The following is a 20,028-nucleotide window of genomic DNA, read 5'->3' as shown; positions in this document are numbered from 1 at the left end:
GTTTTATGTTTTGCGCTATAAACAAAAAAATAGCAAAAAAAACAAAAAAAGTTTTTCTTTGTTTCTATTAGAAAATTTTGCAAACAGGTAATTTTTCTCCTTCACTGATCTGCATTAATGAGGCTGCACTGATAGGCAGCACTAATGGGCACTGATAGGTGACACTGATGGGCACTGATAGGCGACACTGATAAGGTGGCACGGATAGGCAGCACTGATGAGGCAGCAATGATGATGCTGCACTGATATGCAACAATGATGGGCACTGATGGGCAGCACTGATGGGCACTGGGTAGCACTGACTGGCGGTACTGCTGGGCACTGACTGGCGGCACTGCTGGGCAGCACTGATGGGTGGCAGTGATAGGGGGCACTGCTGGGCACACTGGCACTATGAAATGATGGGCACAGGTGGGTGGCACTGCTGGGTACTGCTGGGCACAGGTGGGCAGCACTGCTTGACACTTGTGAGCAGCACTGCTGGGCACCGGTGGCTGGCACTGGTGGGTGGCACTGCTGGGCACTGATCATCAGTGCCCTGATGATCGGTGCCAATCCATCCTCTGACAATTGCCGGTTATCGGCAGTACTTTCCTCACGCTGTAACAGCATGAGGAAAGTGCAGCCGATAACCGGCAACTGCATTTACCAGTGATCTGCTGTTTCATTGGACACAGCTGATCACGTGGTAAAAAGCCGCTGTGATTGGCCTTTTACCACATCATGTAATCAGCTGTGTCTGTCATATGACGCCCTCCCAGGACTGGACAACTGTGCTGTAGCCGTCATTCAGCTATAGTGTGGTTGACAAGTGGTTAACGGATGAGTTCACCTTTTAAAAAAAAAATAATAAATGCTATTTTTTTTTACAGGTAAAGCAACAGCTCGATGAAGCCATGCAGGTTAGTGTAATCTCTCTGCCTGTACACATTATGGGCAGGCAGTTTCACAATGACAGGAAGAATCAATGAACTAACACAGCGCTCAACAGCCCCATGGTAGTTAATTGAGAACCGCAAGCCTACATCTGCAAAGGATGTCAGTACTTGTAGTTGATTCATTCACAGAACTCTGTGAATGAATGATGTGGATATATGAGTGGAGCCCTGCATGGCCGCACTCTTTTCAAACAGTGACAGCTGGTATGGGGAACTTCTCCCCGTACTGGTGTCATACAGAGGGCTCAGATTGCCGAGCCGCTGCATAGGCAATAACCCCTAAAAACGGGTGGAACATGTAACATGTTCCCAAAGGTGAACTTATCTTTTAACTACTTTCTAATGTTCTCAGAGTCCTGGCTTTCATTTAGAAACCCTATTTGGTTCCCGTGCATCAATGTGACAAGGAACCAGTTTAGCCAGTTTTCCACAATATCAGTAAGTAGCTTAATACCTATGAAGAGAGTTCATAGTAAGGGATTCTTGTTTGGTTTAGAAATGTGCGCTTATATCAGTTCAGTAGATGTGGATTATATAGAGTTCGTAAATAAAAAGTAAAACTTGAAAGATTTCTTTGTAGTAGATGGCGGGGGGGGGGGGGTCACAGGTTGTTCATGGGGGAAGGGGTGGTGCTGCATGGCATGCTGCAACCTCAGTTATCTAATTTCTTGCCAGAACTGTGAACAAGGGGTGCAGAGGTAAGTTGTGGAGGGAGGGGCGCAGGGGAGCTGTGGATAGTGGAATGCAGGGGCAAGCTGTGAATGGAAGTTCCAGAGGTGAGTGATAGGGGTTGCTTTTTTAAGGGAGTTTGCTAGCGGAAAGTTTTTTTTTTTTTACTGAGGAAGATTTTTGCTTGGCGGGGAGGAACAGCACAGCATACAGATTTCCGTTGTCAAGAGTACGTAATGTCTTTGTTGGTATTTGTTAACATACCATGTACATTACATACTCCTGACCACCATGGTGTGTATGCTGTGTTATATACCCCTTACAGATGCATGGTACATACTGCTGGACTGTACAATAAAGAAAAAATTCTGACGCACAGAGTTATACTTATTCCAAAAGAAAGGGGGATAATACAGGTGATTAAAAATAATAATAACCAGAATATCAAATATATGCAAGACACATAGTAAATAATTCTGTGCTAAGACTGGCATGGTAAATGAACATTAGAAACATGTCTCATATAGTGTCCATAGGTTATAATAAAGTTTATAGAGATGTAATATAAGATGTTATAGTGAGCGCGACTTAAATGCAAAAAACGTATAGATGTGTATACACAAAAAGTATATAAATGTGTATACACAGAGAATGTTACTGAGCAGCTGATACACCGAAAAGGTAACCAAATAAAACCTCCAATCAGACATATATGTTAAATAAAATGGTGCAGCGCTAAATACTAGAGCACAGTTTATACACACAATATATATACATGCGTGATATCACTCTAAGGGTGATCAATGAATATAAAAGTTCGATGTAATAGTGCGGATCATGAAAAGATCCTAATTCAAGGTGAGTGGACGACCTGATCCAAGGTGTGATGATAGGTGTGATCACACAAATAGGTGAAAAACGCACTCACCAGATGTGCGTTTAATACACGCAATATGTAATCCTGCGTCACCAGGCCAAGAAACGATCATCAGATCCCAGATCAGATTGTACCCAGATCACCATCCCGGCTCCACGGAAGTAAGGTCATCCGAAACCGCTACCAGGTATCACCACCAGGGTCCTGAGTCCTCCAGATGGGCACTGCGAATGATAGCACTCACACAGAGTGCCCAATAAGAGACCTCATAGCGTGATGCTGCTTTAGATGCCTTTATTCAGGGTTGGTTGGTGTGGGGTACATAAAGGGATTAAACAAAGAGTTTACTGACCATATGTATTCCTAAGGTGGTTAGGTATCCTGCTGCTGCTGCCTCTCTGACGCGTTTCGTGCGATGCACATATTCATAGGGTCCAGGGCTAGCCAGGACATCCTCTTCTGTGCTATTTATAAATGTGAATGGCAATTCTGCCTAATGCGCCCGCCATTTTCCCGGCTATTTGCGCATGCGCAGAACGTCGGCGTCGTCTTCCCGCACTACTGCGCATGCGCGAACGATCGACGCCATTTTGTCGTAGATCGCAAATGCGATCAACAGTAAGAAGTCTACAGCGCGGCGCTGTAGGAGACTTCTTACTGTTGATCGCATTTGCGATCCATGACAAAATGGCGTCGATCGTTCGCACATGCGCAGTAGTGCGGGAAGATGATGCCGACGTTCTGCGCATGCGCGGATAGCTGGGAAAATGGCGGGCGCATTAGGCAGAATTGCCATTCACATTTATAAATAGCACAGAAGAGGATGTCCTGGCTAGCCCTGGACCCTATGAATATGTGCATCGCACGAAACGCGTCAGAGAGGCAGCAGCAGGATACCTAACCACTTTAGGAATACATAAGGTCAGTAAACTCTTTGTTTAATCCTTTTATGTACCCCACACCAACCAACCCTGAATAAAGGCATCTAAAGCAGTATCACGCTATGAGGTCTCTTATTGGGCACTCTGTGTGAGTGCTATCATTCGCAGTGCCCATCTGGAGGACTTAGGACCCTGGTGGTGATACCTGGTAGCGGTTTCGGATGACCTTACTTCCGTGGAGCCGGGATGGTGATCTGGGTACACTCTGATCTGGGATCTGATGATCGTTTCTTGGCCTGGTGACGCAGGATTACATATTGCGTGTATTAAACGCACATCTGGTGAGTGCGTTTTTCACCTATTTGTGTGATCACACCTATCATCACACCTTGGATCAGGACGTCCACTCACCTTGAATTAGGATCTTTTCATGATCCGCACTATTACATCGAACTTTTATATTCATTGATCACCCTTAGAGTGATATCACGCATGTATATATATTGTGTGTATTTAGCGCTGTACCATTTTATTTAACATAAAAGTTTATAGAGAGTCTCTGGGATACTGATAGTAAATTTGGCGTGAGTAGCGGCAGCTGTCCTATAGGGCAAAGCCAATTCTGTATGCAAAGACACGAAAAAAAGGAACAGGAGGCGCCAATCTAAGTGCAGTGGTAAAAGTAATATTTAATATTAAGGATTAAAAACACTCACAAGAACAATAAACAAGCTCATCTGTGTGTGGGAATATGACCGCTCCTGTCCGTCCTGCAGGTACTGCCGGTAGTGCGATAGATGTCATCTGGATGGTTAAAGCCATACAAGCTGGATACAGTGGGGGGGGGGGGGGGTCCTCCTGTGGTGTGGGAGTATAGTGGAGCCGTTCTGACGACGTCTATAACCCGGAAGAGACCGCACTGACCAGAGCGGAATGCACCGGTGGAAGTGATGTCACTGGAACAGGCGGAGGGGCCTGTAGAAGGAGCTAGAGGCTTCAAGAGCGTAGCCTGTTTCCTGTTTTCCTGGCATCTTTCACATCTGACCCTCCGTCTCTTCCAGCTCAGAAAAAGATATAGCTCTATGTCTATGGCCCGTGTGCAAAAAAAAAAAAAAAGGTAAATCTAATGGTAAAGTTCTAGTTTAAAAAATTATCTTGCTGAAGCTATTTGTGTCTGTAAGACTCTCACTTGTGGCTCCGTAATTAAAGGATATTTTGACGGTTTAAGGAATATGGCATCTGTGTGCTGTGTATGCAGTGAGTAGGCTCAGGTTCCATTTAAATTTCCCCCTTTAAGTCCATCCCACTATCAGCACAATGTGGCCACACTCACCGCTCTCCACAGAGTGCTTTTAAAGCTGCATCGTTGTTTTCCTTGCACTGCTTATCTCCTGTAGGCTATTTGCAATAACTTCATGTTTACATGCATCTTAGCCACTTATGTACATTTTTCCTGATGCTGACAATACTGTAAAATGGCCCATACAATGTGTATTGAAACATCTACTTGTAGTCTCCATCAGAAGGTTTTGTAAAGGGTAACAATGCAGGAGCACAAGTACAGAACTTTGTGACCCTATGACAGGAAGAGCAAAGATACTATTTAATGAAAGTATTTTAAATGATTTTGGAAATTAAATTAAAGCAACCCTTTCCCCAATATAGAATTGAAAATGAAGCTGGCATCTGAAACAAAGATAACTAAATATGCCTTTTTGGTGTCAGGGGCAAACAGTGTCTGGATGGTGTTAACAGTAATCAATGAATGATTAGCATCTAATAAATGGGGAGTTGAATTCTTGTATGTTGTTTGAGAGACTTTAAGCATCAATTATTGAGAAAAGAGAGGAAATAGTGATTGGGTCTTGTCATTGTTTCTGTAAGCCAGATAACTATCTGAGCAAAATCTCCAGAGGCATTTACTGAGGATTTGGCACACCCCCGGAGAAAAATCCAATAAAAGATAGTTTTATAACAAACAACAATGGTTAACACTGCAAACAAAACATGTGACATTGTGTTATACCCAGGTAGGATTTCAATGACCCAGGGTACTACATTTTTCCAGAGGCCATTGCAGCTTTGGCACAGGTATTTTAAACAATTGAGGATTTCTAAAAAGTGATTAAGGTTTGCTTGTAAAGAGTGATCTCCACCATATTACAAGGAACCCTGGCCAAGATAATGATAGTAGTCATGGGCATGTTATTCAGGAGTGGAAACTTAGAATATAAACCATTTTATGCTATGCACACAAAGATTGTGTTTTCACATTCTGAGTATAAATTATATCTAATGATTACAGTCATGTACACTGTATTGCAAGAAATATGTTACTGGAACTGAAAGTCAGTAGTGGATAGTATGAGCCAGGTCTCTGAATGACAGTCAGACAATAATAAACACTGGAGAGAGTAGCATAGAGACCTAAGAGATATAAAGATGTGTAATTGGAAGGAAAACCTAAGGAGAGGATCTACAACATAGCTGTCTGGCATCCCGTATATGTCTCTATTCCTCCAGTGTCTTACCTGGGTGGTGGTTGCAGTGTTGGAAGACTTGTTGGAATGAAAATCCATATTTATAGCTGATATAAGCATTTTGGAATGCGAACGTTTAAAAGTTCAATGGTTAACCAAGGTGACTGATAACTAATAATTCAGAATTCCAGGAAAGATCTTAGGCTTTAAAGTGGACCTTTCCTCCCAACAGTAAAAATGAGTGTTGCATGCAACTCTGCAAATATCAAAACATTTACCTTTATTAAAAAACCATTTGGCGGCTACTCAGAGATAATAAAATCACGTCATGGTTCTGAGAAGCACCACTGGTGTAGCTATTTCTTACAACTGCACCCAGTGCCTAGCAGGCTGGATTGATGTGAAGCCGGCCATACATGGGTCAAAATTCGACCAATTTTTCGTCCGAAAATCGGACCTAAGAATAATCAGCCGATTTTCGCACTGTTAGTGGATCAATGGCACCGGACGATTTTTGTGGTTCCTCCCCTTTTCGGTGATCGGCATGTTGGAAAATTTGTGAAAAATGACCGATTTTCGACTCGCCTGTTATATGGGTGAACTTTATGACTTGGTCGGCCGATTTTCGAAATCATTGATGGCACCATCGGATTACCAAGCGAACAACGTTTTCGATTTTAGGACGAAAGATCATTCGGAATTCGAACCATGTATGGCCTGCATAAGTTTGTTTCTAAGATATTTATAAAATGCCCGCTCTTTGGAATATATTTGCCTTGACTACCATGCTGCCTTTACAGTATCTTACTTACATTGGGCCTGCATGGTTCCCCATTGGGAAGTTGGTCCTTCTATTTTAAGATTATGTAAGACCACTGGCTGTTCACTGAATGTACCTGAATTTTCCACCTGAGAGGCAGTGGCTTAACCTTGGTCTACTCATTTGCTCTCATTGGAGGCACACTTGAGTGTCCCGTCCATTCAGAGCACTGCACCGTAATTGTGGCCCCCATGTGCAGGAGTAACATCATCACATCTTAGCCACTCAAATGGCTGGAGCTTCTGGATAGAAGACGGGGTGAAGATGGAAGCTTTTATAGGCGAGTTTGCCATAATGTGCTAGTATGCGGAGCATTATGACATTAACCTGCAGGGGGACAATTTTTTTTCTGAGACTTTACTACCGCTTTAGATTAAAAAAAAAGGAAAGCATATTTCCATAACGGTAGTTACAATGGAGTTCTTTACCAGTAATATTGTTAACGCATATTAAATAATAAAAAAAAAAGGTTCTTTGATGACTATATCCTGCTAATGTGCCAGATCCACATGAAAAATAAGGAATACTAGCATGTTTGGATTCCTTTCATGGAGAAAATAAAATAACCCTATACCATAACATGCACCTATCGACTTGCAGGTAGAAGCAGCAAAAACATTGAAAAAGCCCACACTGCTGAGCTATGGAGACCCACTTTATAGATAACATTGGCCTATGTCTTCATGCTAGTATCTCAATGCAATAGGGAGAAGGGTCAGCCGTACACCAGAGGATAGATGAAAATAGTGTGTATTTATTGTGTGAAACACATTATACAAGTCCTGTATTCATGTCCTGGTGTTTTGTGTGTCCTATGGGTCAATAAATACAAACTATATTCATCTATCCTCGTTGTGCGGCTGACCCTTCCTATTGCATCGTGTGTTGTGGCGAGCCAGAGTGGATTGATCTGGATTGTTTGCCTGAGCGGTATACCTTTTGTTCTTTGCTAGTGTCTCAAGATGCTGCCATTATTGGACTAAGAGGAGAGTTGGTGGGTGGAGGGGAGAAGGCAGAAGGTAGACGTGTTACAGGGAACTTTTCACCATTCCCAAACCCTGGACATTATACATGTGTTGAGGATTAGCAGTTGGAGGTCAACATTGTTCTCAGTGACATGTGTCGCTGATAAAACTACTTTAAAAACGTTTTTTTTCACTGAAATAAATCAGAATAAATAAATATTGTGGTGGTGCACTGTATATAAGCTACTTCTAAAAGTAAAAAAAAACCATAGTCACATATTTGCTGTCAGAGTATGCTGTCTTAGCAGTTGTCTTCGAATACTGTGCTGTTCCGTAATGCTGCGTACAGCTTTAACACATCATTTAAAGATTTCGTGTATTTTCAATGTTTTTCCATTGATTTCACGGTTTAAAAAAAACAGTTACATTCAAGGCATGCCGGGAATGCTGTCACATTTGTTTGTGCTCTCAACCAAACTGTCAAACCATCAAATGGCTGGTGTCATAACTAATCACATGTGCAGTGGACCAAACAGAGCCTAGGATGACAGCTTCCTAGACTGAAAAGGATAGGAGGGTTTAGATCTGCTTTAGAGCTGCATTAAAAGACCCTCTCCCCACTGTATGTTATTTTATTTATTCTGATATGTGTGGCAGTGCAGTACCCTGCTAGATTCTAAGTGAAAGTTATAATCCAGGATTCTCTACCAGGCTGGTTGAGGAGCTTCATGGGGTTTGCCTAATGCAGAGGAACTGGCTTTTCAGTTTTCTCTCTGTTTTCTAAAGTCCGTTTTGGGGCATGGAGCCTGGAGATTTCTCAGAGATCTGGGAGGGATGAAATCTCCAGTCCTGGGTCTAGGTTTTGTGAACAGCCAGCACACTAATTGGTAGGATATAAGTAGTGACCTAACCATGATCTGGGCTCTACCCTGGAAGACAGGAGATGGTCGGGTCAGAAGAGCTCCACCTAGGAGAGAGGTGGAAGCCAGTGTAGCAAGGGGCTGCTAAGTGTATGGTCCAAACGTTGGTGAGCGAGCAGTCTGTAGAAGACAGACTAGGGCCTGTAAGGCCAGAGCAGTGGTGCTGCAAGAGCAAGCCAGAAGGGCTGAATATTTGGAAGACAAATACTGAATGGAATCCCTTGGATGGAACCTCAACTTGGGGTTGGGAAAAATATAGATTTTCCAAATTTTGAGAACGTTTTGGAAAATTGGCCATGAATTGAACTCAGGCAGATGTGCTCATCCCTAACCCCTCGCTATATTGATGTTTCGCACAGCTACTGAGCTCTCTGTAGTCCCCAGTCAACATTTTGTATATTCTGTATAGCTTCTGCCAGAAAAAGTTGGTGTCCATGTGTGCAAATCCAAGAAGGCCGTTGAGAAGCCTGAGTGGTGGTAATGTTCTACACTACTGTCACTGCTTCTAGGTTCACCACTGCACTGATAGTTCTAGCAAGCATCTACTGTCTGTTCTAAATAGGCCAGGGCTTGGAACTCTCAAGATTCTACCAACAATGTTTCTCTTTTTCAGGAACAACCCGGATTTTGCAGACTTCACATATGCAAATCTCTCTGCCTTTCACCCATAACCACCCCCATCCCTTTATCACTGATTCATACACAGGAGTGTTTTGAAGTGATGTTTGCATCTGCTTCAGTCAAATTCTGAATTTTAATATTTTTAAATAAAATATTGAATATCTCTGCCAGAACTAGAAAAATTCTTGTGAATCTGGGGTAAGCAGATGGCAGAAGGGCTGGTGAAATAATTGAAAAGCTTAGAAAGCGTGATTAGGAAGTTAAGCTTTATAAAACCCATTCCATATTACAGAAACATAAGACTTCATCTCCTGATATCATGATTTCTGGTCATTTAGCGCAAACTATATCAGGTTTATATAACCTTTCACTTTTCAATTTACATATCCAAGATAATCGCTTTTGTAGTCTGCTGCAACTGACCTACATACCAAAACATGACAAAGTCATTTAAATAAAAGAGCTTACAGAACTGCACATTCTGCTGCAAAGCAACATAAGAGCTGCTGAGTACTATCAGAAATATTTTACATCCTAAACATTCTCTCTGTCCAGTGTATTTATATGAAAACAGGAAATATGTATAAAAATATAAAAACAAACATTTTTATCAGTCTTGATTCAGGGGGAAGAAATTTTGTATTGATTATGGCTAAATCAACAAGAGACTCCCAAACATAGAAATCACTCTCTGTAAGATAAAAAGGCACATAGCTGTACAGTTTTACATATGTGAAATTAGAGGTGGTCTGCAATGTAAAATAGCTTCATCAATGAAATCAGTGATTGATCGCTGGAACTTTAGATGTAAAGCAAAGGACATTTTAGAAATGTTTCCTTATCCATCTGACCTCCGCTGATTTCTGGCTGCCCATTTTTCAGAGATAAAGAACAGTTTGACAAAAGGATGCAGATAAGCCCCCCAGCCCTCTTTACCCTGTCTGAAGTGATAGTGTTATGCTTTAATCTTCTAATTGACATATATACCTGGATTATAGATGACTATCAGCTCTTTCTGTATATACCTTACCTTACAAGAACCTCCTGCCATCTCCCTCATATGGGACAAAGACGACACATACCTGTAGGATTCCAGCGAATGTATGAGTTCAATACAATGAAAATTATGGGTTTTATCTTGCTTATCATCCATATGATCTCCTGAAGAAGATCTATCGAAACACGTTGAGTCCTCACATGAACTGTATTGGATTCAAATAATTTCTTGAACCCTAGATTCAGTATGTTATTGTCTCTTGTTTCTTGGATTTTATTGAATGTTATAATAAAATGTATGTTTTTTTTACACGCATGTTTCCCTTGTATTTATATGCTGCTCAAAAAAGTCCTTGGCCATTGCTATAGTTGTTTGTATATGTCAAATTAAGGAACGAGGACATATAGCACACAGTGTACTGAATAATCTACTTCTTTGCTGCAATATTGGCTTCAATAAGAGCTTTTCCCTAGTACTTATTTTCCTCTCCAAGATGCCCTCAGTCTGATGTCTGCATACATGAACAATTCCCTCCTTCCCAGAAACCCATGCAGTTACCCATCTAAAGGCTGGAAAGCTACACAATATTACATTTTTGTTTTGAGGTTTAGATACGCTTTAAGTTGGAAGTGCTTGTGATTTAAAGTTCTCCTAAATCACCAAGATACTTTATATTAAAATCAGTTATAACCTGCACTCAGATACTCCTTGTATGTGATATAACCTAACAAATAATAACTGCACCAATACATTTGCCAATGTGTATGACTGCTGCTTCTGTGAAAGGTGCTAACCTTTAGATCTAATATTATAGCAAAGAAGCTCTGCCCAATTAAATGTGTAAATACTTCATTACATACACATATCAATAAAATTCATGCAATGTGCTCTTTATCACAATATTCATAGAAGTGCACCATCACAATAAATTGTAAATATTACATTAATTTAAAATTAAGTGATATATAGTCTCTTTGTGTGCAAACGTGCCATATTTCTTCATAAAGTGCAAAAATCCTTGATGCTCTCCTCCGGTGGTTCCACTTACTCACCACCTTGCGTGAACTCTTATTATATTATAGGAGTTTATCGTGCTTATGTGCTTAATAGGTTCAGCTGGGATTAAGAACACCCAGTGGGAGGGGCGAAACGCATCAGATGGAGCCGCTGGTGACGTTGTTTCCGGTCGGCATTTGTCTGTTCATGCTTGGAAATCTGTCATTACATGTGAGTGGAACACAAATAGTTTTTTAATTACAATAAGCGGTATTTCACAATGTAAGCACCCTTTTCCCTCTATTATACAACCGTATGAGGAGTTTATAACTGTGAATCAGAAGTCGGCAACTGGGGATCAAAAGGACTGAACCTTAAGGAAGGCTACAAATCCCAGCTGAACCTATTAAGCACACAAGCATGACAGACTCTTATAATATATTAAGAGATATTATTGTGATGGTGTAATTGTATGAATATTGTGATATAGAGCACATTGCATGAATTTTATTAATACAATATTTACATGTTTAATTGGGTAGAGCTTCTTTGCTATAATATTAAATATACTTTATATATCATATCAGATTTCCATTTGAAAAAAAAATCCATTCCTCAAATCAACTAGGCTAAGAGAAAGGGAAAACTTCCACAGGGAAAGGGAGGTCGAAGCAGGTGCGGACTGACCATTTGGAAACTCGGGCACTGCCCGAGGGCCCGGGGTCAGGAGGGGGCCCCATGAGATGCCCCGGTACCTTTTTCATAGGCTTTTTTGAGTTTGGGCAAGGACACAGGGGCCCCATGATCCCCTATTGCCCAGGGGCCCCATGAGTTGTCAGTCCGCCCCTGGGTCGAAGATGCCAATTTAAAGTTATCGAACTAGGGAAGTTATCAAAATGTGTTTCAAGGAGTACCTTTCATCCACTACCAAGGTTAACAAGACTTGCTACCGAATATCATATCTCTTTGTGATGAAAAGGTATGTGAGAAGAAGCATACATTTCTGAATATCAGGATATCAAGCATCTACCTCCAAAACTTACTGAATCAGGTTGGGAATTTGGGGAAACAGCAGCTTTCTTATCATCTTGCTTACTATTCATAGATGTTTTTGTGACTATATTAAAGTCCCTTATCTAGACTGCAGCAGTAGAGGGGATATGTATGTTACCCTTTTTTTCCCTAACACGCTGGAATAGGAAGTGAGTGTATAACATACCAGGTTGCAGCTTTAGATCCATATGTCCAAAAAGCATAGATTTAGGAATGCTTCTTTGCATTAGTGTTTACCTGTGCATGCATGTCAGATGTATTTTCTGAATGTGAAACGTCCATGTGTGGGAAAACGTCAGACACACATTCATGTGTAAATGCCGGCGATAAGAAGCATCGTTCACAACAGTATGGCTACTTACAGCCATTCACTTGTATAAACCATAGAACATACTCACATATGTTTTTAACATATTTACATATTTGTTTTACATATATACATATTTTAAAATCACAAAGATGTAATTTCATCTCTAAAAAGTTCACCCTTTCTTTCTGAACTATTGCAAAGAAGTCAGAAAAGACCACCACTGTAATGGTATTACCAGAATTGTTGACACAATTCCTAATAATATGGAAAAAAACATCCCTGTCTTTACATTTTTTTTAATTTGGATTATGCATGTTCTTTATTTTGGTGATGTGTGGTCTCCTAGAGGAGCAGATTGCTGGGCAATTCTATGTACATGTTCCAAAGCAGGGAGTGTGAATTTACCTGGCCAAAAGTAAAGGTTAACAGTTTGTCCAAGAAGGCCATCACTTCAGTATCTTTAGGCAGACCAACAAAATGAAGTTTGTCTTTTAAAATCCATCTAGTACTATTTCTGACCTTGATAGGAATGTACTGGATGCTGTAATAGAGGTAGCCAATTCTCAACATGCTGGTTTGGGACTTCCACCACTGGAAGCATATCCATGATTTTTGGGTTATTGGAGGTCAGGTTGGATTGGCAAACAGAATTAGACACAGAAACACGGGCAGCTGTATTTGTAGCAGGAGGTGCTATAATGTTATACTGTAATCTTTTACCAGCTGTGCTACTGACTTTGAGGCAAGCAGGAACAGTGATATCTTTCCAAATTAAGATTAATTAAGTCTGGTACGGCAGGTGTACCCACAGGTGCCTTGGAGAATAGTTAGTTGCAGACCGTCAAAACTGTAAATCCTATCTGCAAGCAAGTAAAGAAATATTCTAGCAAATCTAGAACATTTGAGAGTCAGTATGCCTGAGCATAGGTATAGATCTCTCATCAATCTTGTTCAGCACCACTAGGATAGTGACACCACACCACATCACTTCCCATACAGATCAATCCATTAGCAGCTCATAAGCAATTTTACAGGATAGCTAGATCATGCAAAACAACAAAAAATCTTTAATAAAAATAGGAGTGTTTCCTGGGACGGGGTTTCATTGCATGAGCTATACGAGCACACTTTGTGATGGTGTGATGGTACACCTTGTGAGAGGTGGATTTCCTAGCTTTTTGGAGTGTACAAATGATGGAATCAGGAAGGCCCCTATATCTTAGGTCCTGGGCAAGGCAGCTACTGTGAAGCAGAGTTCCTAACTGGTCCTTAAAACAAAGGATCTCGGAGATCTGGAAAAGTCCACAGAGAGTCTACCAGGATTCAGATTAAATCTGGACACACACCAGGCTAGGTCTGAAACAGGTTGGTGGCATGAATGTCACCGGAATACCCCTTGTCTCTATTCCACAGAGCTGATAAGGAAGGAGCTTTAAAGTAGGAATAGTGTATATCAGGTTGAACTGATCACACCGAGTCACCAGAGCATCCATTGCTGTGGCTAGGAGATCCCTGGACCTGGAGACAAACCTGCTTATTTTGTTGTTGTAGCTGGAAATCTGGTGTTGCCCAAAGCGACAGGGGTCATGAACCACCACTTTTGAGTCCAGATGTTGCTGACTGAGGAAATCTGCCCTACAAATTTTCCATTCCCAGAATGTGCACAGCAGACATGGCTGGATTATGACATTCTACCCAAGACAGAGTCTGGTCTGCTTTTTATAGAGCTTCAAGACTTCTTGTTCCTCCCTGATAATGGATGTACACCAGTGCTATGGCACTCCGAATGAGTACGTATCGGGTGACCTTACAGTTGAGAGGTCCATCGGTGAGGGATAACCAAATCATACATAGCTAAAGTAGATTCATCCAGTAGATTCATGACAGCAATGGCAAATTGCAGGGCAGGGCATCCCAGGGAAAATATGGACTTATTACAGATTTCCAGCCTCTTGTCCATCTGATCCTTAAACACTGGGATGTCTGTGACAGGAACAGTGTTTTGTTAAGGCAAGAAATGTCTAAGTCCACAAATGATAAAAGACTCCTCAATAGGGTATTGCTCAGCAACATGCTTGGGAGGCCAAAATAGTCTGCCAGGAGTAGACCAATCACCATGTAAAAGAGTAGGCAGTATCACGTTTGCTGGGAAATGTGTATGGACTACATTTGGAGAATAAGGATATTGTTTAGTGACACTTTAAAATACATAGGCAAACCACTGACCTGACAAACATAGGCAAACCACTGACCTGACATACATAGGCAAACCACTGACCTGACGTACTCATTCGGAGTGCTATGGCACTCCGAATGAGTACATATCGGGTGACCTTACAGTTGAGAGGTCCAGCGGTGAGGGATAACCAAATCATACATAGCTAAAGTAGATTCATCCAGCGACCAAGTCCCCTGCACCAATAGGGTGTCCAGGATGCTGTCAGGTTTGCATTCATTGTGAGAATCTTCCAGACCAATGGAAGGAAAGAATTCCCAGACTCCAGGGCTGGATTTGTGAGCAGGCCAGAGACAACCTGCTCCAGGGTGTTAGGCATATTCAGACTCCAGAAACTTTCTTGTACCAAGCACCAAATTGTTGAGATGTAATGGTCTGTAGTGGAACTGAGCATTAGCGATCATTAAACCAAGAACTCGCATGCATAAATGGAGAGCTGAATGGCTCCATGACTGCAGAGTCTGAACTTGAGACCGGAGAGTGAAGAATTTGTCTTTTAGGAGAAAAACTCAGAACTGAGCAGTATCTAGAAAACAGATACTCCAAGTTTCAGTTCGAGTACTGACTTCTGAAGGTTTACGATCCAAGAGTCTGAACCATTCTACGGACATTAGCAAACAGGGTGAGATAACAGTTCTTTCAGTAAGAGGTTGTGCAAATTTTTCATGTGAATGCACCCAAATATACAGTGAAGGCAACAGAGCAACCACAGAGGCTAGCACCTAGGTGAAAACTTGAGGTGCAGTAGTTAGACCAAAGGAAAAGGCAAGAACTTGTAGCTTGTCGTAGCTTGATGTGCTGAAAAACTGGGGACATGTGCAGTAAATACGCAACCCTTATATCCATGGAGGCCAGAAAGTCTACCTTCTCCACCTGTAATAAAGCATCTGTAATAAAGTTGTCCAGGAAGGCACCAAAGAAACATTTTCCATCAAAGGGCATTTACAGCAGCTGTTTTTTGCACTGTTGTTCTGAAGACCAACATGTAAACCAAAAAGAGCATTTGAACAGACAGAACACTCATTCTGGATACGAGATGTATGATATCCATAAGCCCATCATCACAGTAGCATAGGGCAACAGGCATGAGTTGTAATTGTTTCAAAACTGAATTATCCATCAGGATTGATACATGTGCCTTGGTCATATCCCTGGCAAGTGCACATGACAGCAATGGCAAATTGCAGGGCAGGGCATCCCAGGGAAAATATGGACTTATTACAGATTTCCAGCCTCTTGTCCATCTGATCCTTAAACACTGGGATGTCAGTGACAGGAACAGTGTTTTGTTAAGGCAAGAAATGTCTGGGTCCACAAATGATAAAAGCCTCCTCAATAGGGTATTGCTCAGCAACATGCTTGGGAGGCCAAAATAGTCTGCCAGGAGTAGACCAATCACCATGTTAAAGAGTATGCAGTATCACGTTTGCTGGGAAATGTGTATGGATTACATTTGGAGAATAAGGATATTGTTTAGTGACACTTTAAAATACATAGGCAAACCACTGACCTGACATATGAAGCCTGTGGAAGAACATTGTCGAACCCAAAGGCTAAATTTTCTCTTTTTCCTTTTACGAAGTTCTCGTTCAGTACAAGTAGCAATAAATACTGGATCTTCATCAATTAAAGGTTCATGAAGCACCTAAAAAAAAATCAAAAGGAATGTAAGAACATGAACATTATAATTTAGAAGTTGTTGATTAATCCTACATCAAACAATACAGCATTGCAGTGGTCACCAGGTCAAATAGAGCTTTTTCTCAGACCGCAATAAAACCAAAAGTACAAAATTAAAAAAATAAAACTAATAGTGATAATAGTCTACACTGGATCCACAAGACTCCCCCCGGAGATGGCATGCCCCCCTCCAACATAATGCAGGTGACTGACGGCCTCAGCTGTATATATTTCCCCATGATTCTCTGTACAGAGGGTATGTCCATTCCCTCCACTCAGGTTTCAGGTTTCACTGAACTCTGTGCTCTACGTGTACAGTGTGTGTTATCAGATCCCTGCTCCCTGCCTTCTACTGCTGAGGAATAACCTTTTATCTGTGTGTTTTAGGAGGATGTTGAGAAGAAAGGGCTGCAGATAAACATGTACACCTTAGGTAGTAGGATTTGCTTCATCCCTGCATATCACCTGAGGCTTGTCACTTCAGTGAGTATACAGTATGTAAGGGTTTACGTTTAGGCGTTAAGTTCTTGTACCTTTATACCCCTTTTGAACCAGAGCAAGTTTTACATTTCCACTGTTTATTTTGCAATAACTTTGCATTACTTAAAGTGATATTAAAGGCTGATTTGTTGTTAATATAAAAAAGAGGTTATACTTACCTGCTCTGTGCAATATCATTGATGTTTCTTACTTTCTCTGCTGGCAGTTCCCTGCTGGCGCTGTCTGCCCCTCCCTCCTCAGGTGCCTCCTTAGCAAAGGCTTGGGGACGGTTCACACCAGGAATCACACAGAAATGCGCTGTGCATTTCTGGGCGATTCACATATGTGTGATTCACATATGTGGTGCAGAGCAGTGCAACTTGAGCCTTTTAATTTTGAATGGGCTGAATTGCACTGGACTGCAGCAAAAGTAGTGCATGCACTACTTAAAAATGGACTAAAGCTGGATCGCCTGGTACTTCTCTACCATGAGATCAGGTGCAGGCAAACACACTATGTTTGTGACCTGCGTTTGGGGTGTCATTAACGTAACATTGACACCGGCTGCAGATTACAACTTTAGTTCATTTTAAATGCAGTGCGGTAAACGAGTTTGGAGGTTGGGTTTCCTGTACTGCATTCTGGTGTGAACGAGCCCTTAAGGTTTTTTACCTTAATGCATTCTCTTCATTAAGGTAAAAAGACCTTCTGTTCCACAGGATCTACACTGCTCCCCTCCCCCCCATCCGTATTACATGTTTAAAAAGGAAAAAAAAATTACAAATCACTTTTAACTGTGAACTCCCACAAACCTTTAGTTCTCCTGGCAGAATAGAACTTCTAAACGTGGCAAAAAACACATGTAAGCACAGTACAGCATTTAGCGCTTAGAAGTTTATTCATTTGGTTGGCCAGAGTATTTTCTATTGACATGAATAAATGCTCAATCGCTAAACAAGGCTAGCGTTTAGATGCGTTCACACGTGTTTTTGCCACGTTTAGCATTCTTTGGCATTTTCCTCTCCTGAACATGATTCTTCTGCATTCAGGAGAGGAATGTTTAACTACCCTTAAACTTTGCTGCTTCTAAACTCTGGTAAAAGTTTATGGACACATAGAATTTTATTGAGTTGAGTTCAGGGACTTTAGCAAAAAAAAAAAAAGTCAAAAGCTCCTAAACTCATATATAGCAGCAGCAGTATACATGAGGCTTTAGAAAATCAGCCAGAAAAACACATATTTGTTTTTTAATACAAATGTCACTTAGCACCAATGTTATCCCCTTTCCATGCTACATTGCATTACCTTAGCTAGCAGAGACACAGCAGCCTATGTACTGTGAGTAGGCAGAGAGATGACAACCAGGAAACTGATTGTTACTGGAATTTCAGCATTTGGGTTTGGACTTTAAACGGGAACCAAATAAAATGTGTGCTATAGTGTGGTATTTGCACTTTAGCTGGATATTTTGTGAGCAACCCCTTAAATAAAGTGGTATTAAACTGAAAACCAAAAATGGAATATATTGCAGCATACCAATCAGATGCGATGGCTACATTGGGTTTTTATGCCTTTTTCTCTTTGTTTTCACCCAGTGATTTGACCAGTAACAAACCTCCTGTATTAGAGTGCCTCCACTGAATTAGCAACAGAGACATCTTAGGGCAGCAGCATTGTTAATCTGGGGGGAGGTTATCTTTAGATGGACTAGAAAATTTAAATACACTAATAAATCAAAGCCAAACCCCAGCCAACACTTTTTAAACAGTTACAGCAACATTTTTTGTGGATAAAGGTACTACATAAATAAGAGCTGATCATTCTAAGCATGCCTGTCAGTGGCATATGGTTTCTCTCAACTCTCTAACTGCTACATTGGCAGGGGAGCTGGTTTTGTTGAAAAACAGACGTGCTGGCTAGATCATCAGGTGAAAATAAAGGAAAGAAGTCTAAAAAAATAAAATGAATGCAACCATGACATCTAAGAATTAGTAAGCTGTAACATAATAACTGTTTGCTTTTGAATTTAATACATTAACAGCATATAAGCTATAGCATCTATACATCTTGTCATACAAAGCAAAAGGTTTGTATTAATGTCCCCATTCCCAGCAGCATATATTTACTCTTTTCCCCCCATATTTACCCCATTAATCCACCTTGATTGAGTAAAATACTAGGTACGTCTGGGTGTGCTCATGCCTTGTGAATGGTCCATCATGGGAGTTCTCAGCCCTTTGTAAGCTCAGACCTGGGGTTTGGAGCTTACACAGGGCTGTAGCTTACACAGGGCTGTGTTTCTTCCCTCCTGGTGGCCAGATGGAGCAGAGTTAAAAACAAAGGTGATTATGTGTTGCTCAGAAGGGGGCACTAAAGTGAACCTTTTATTTTGTTCTGCACACAAAAACAGCCTAATGTAAATACCTCCTTCTTTACATTTTTTACTTTTTTTGTTTTCGGTTAAATACTGTAAAATATTGTAAAGTAATAGCGTATCATAAAAAGATAATATTATAGAAACTAGCTTTACCTGTGTTTGTGAAGGCCTGAAAGTCGAGTCAAAGCCATTTTGCAAAGCATTAAGGAAGGGCTGAATTTTGTACAGCCCGTGGGTTGTTTGGCTGGAGCGAAAGGCCACAATGTGGAAGAACTTCAGGATTTTCTCAAATCTTGATTGTGTCATTATAAGAGCAATACTCTTGTTGCTATAAAACCCACCACTCCATATGCTGAGCACTGACTCGCAGTGATGAGTGCTGGTTGATATCATATAGCCCAGGAAAGCTTTCATTTCTGCAAGAGTGACATCCATCCAAGCGTCATCAGATCCAAACCTCTCCTGGTATTTCTTCGCATACATATTTGTTTGTGTCACCATATTTTTAATTACATTGTCTGGGACAAACAGCTGAAAAAAATCCATTACGCTGGAAGTAGGTGGCATTTTACGTGTAGGTCCTGCAAATAAACACAAATATATTCTTCAGTTATTATCCTAAAAAAAATCAATAAATGTTATAATATAGTATATTAGACAAAAGTAAATAACCTAATTTCTGCTTTTGGCTGTTATTTTAAAGCATAACTCCAGTTTTACTTTCATAT

At 41.0% G+C, this 20,028-nt stretch overlaps 1 protein-coding gene across 1 annotated transcript in view; it reads right to left on the bottom strand.

Annotated features, from left to right (window-relative positions):
- PGBD5 (piggyBac transposable element derived 5) overlaps positions 1-20,028 on the bottom strand; it is a 151,725-nt gene that overhangs the window by 50,792 nt on the left and 80,905 nt on the right. Inside the window, exons 2-3 of the mRNA XM_089668556.1 lie at positions 19,454-19,881; positions 16,274-16,408 (exon numbers count right to left, since the gene is read on the bottom strand). Coding sequence (XP_089524682.1) covers positions 16,274-16,408; positions 19,454-19,881 — 563 coding nt within the window. The remainder of the gene's footprint in view (positions 1-16,273; positions 16,409-19,453; positions 19,882-20,028) is intronic.

Source organism: Staurois parvus, unplaced genomic scaffold (genome assembly GCF_062004578.1).
Source record: "Staurois parvus isolate SC_StPar_1 unplaced genomic scaffold, SC_StPar_1.0 ptg000059l, whole genome shotgun sequence".
NCBI lineage: Eukaryota > Metazoa > Chordata > Amphibia > Anura > Ranidae > Staurois > Staurois parvus.
Note: the sequence above shows the minus strand (reverse complement) of the source record. Positions and strands in the feature narration are given on the sequence as shown.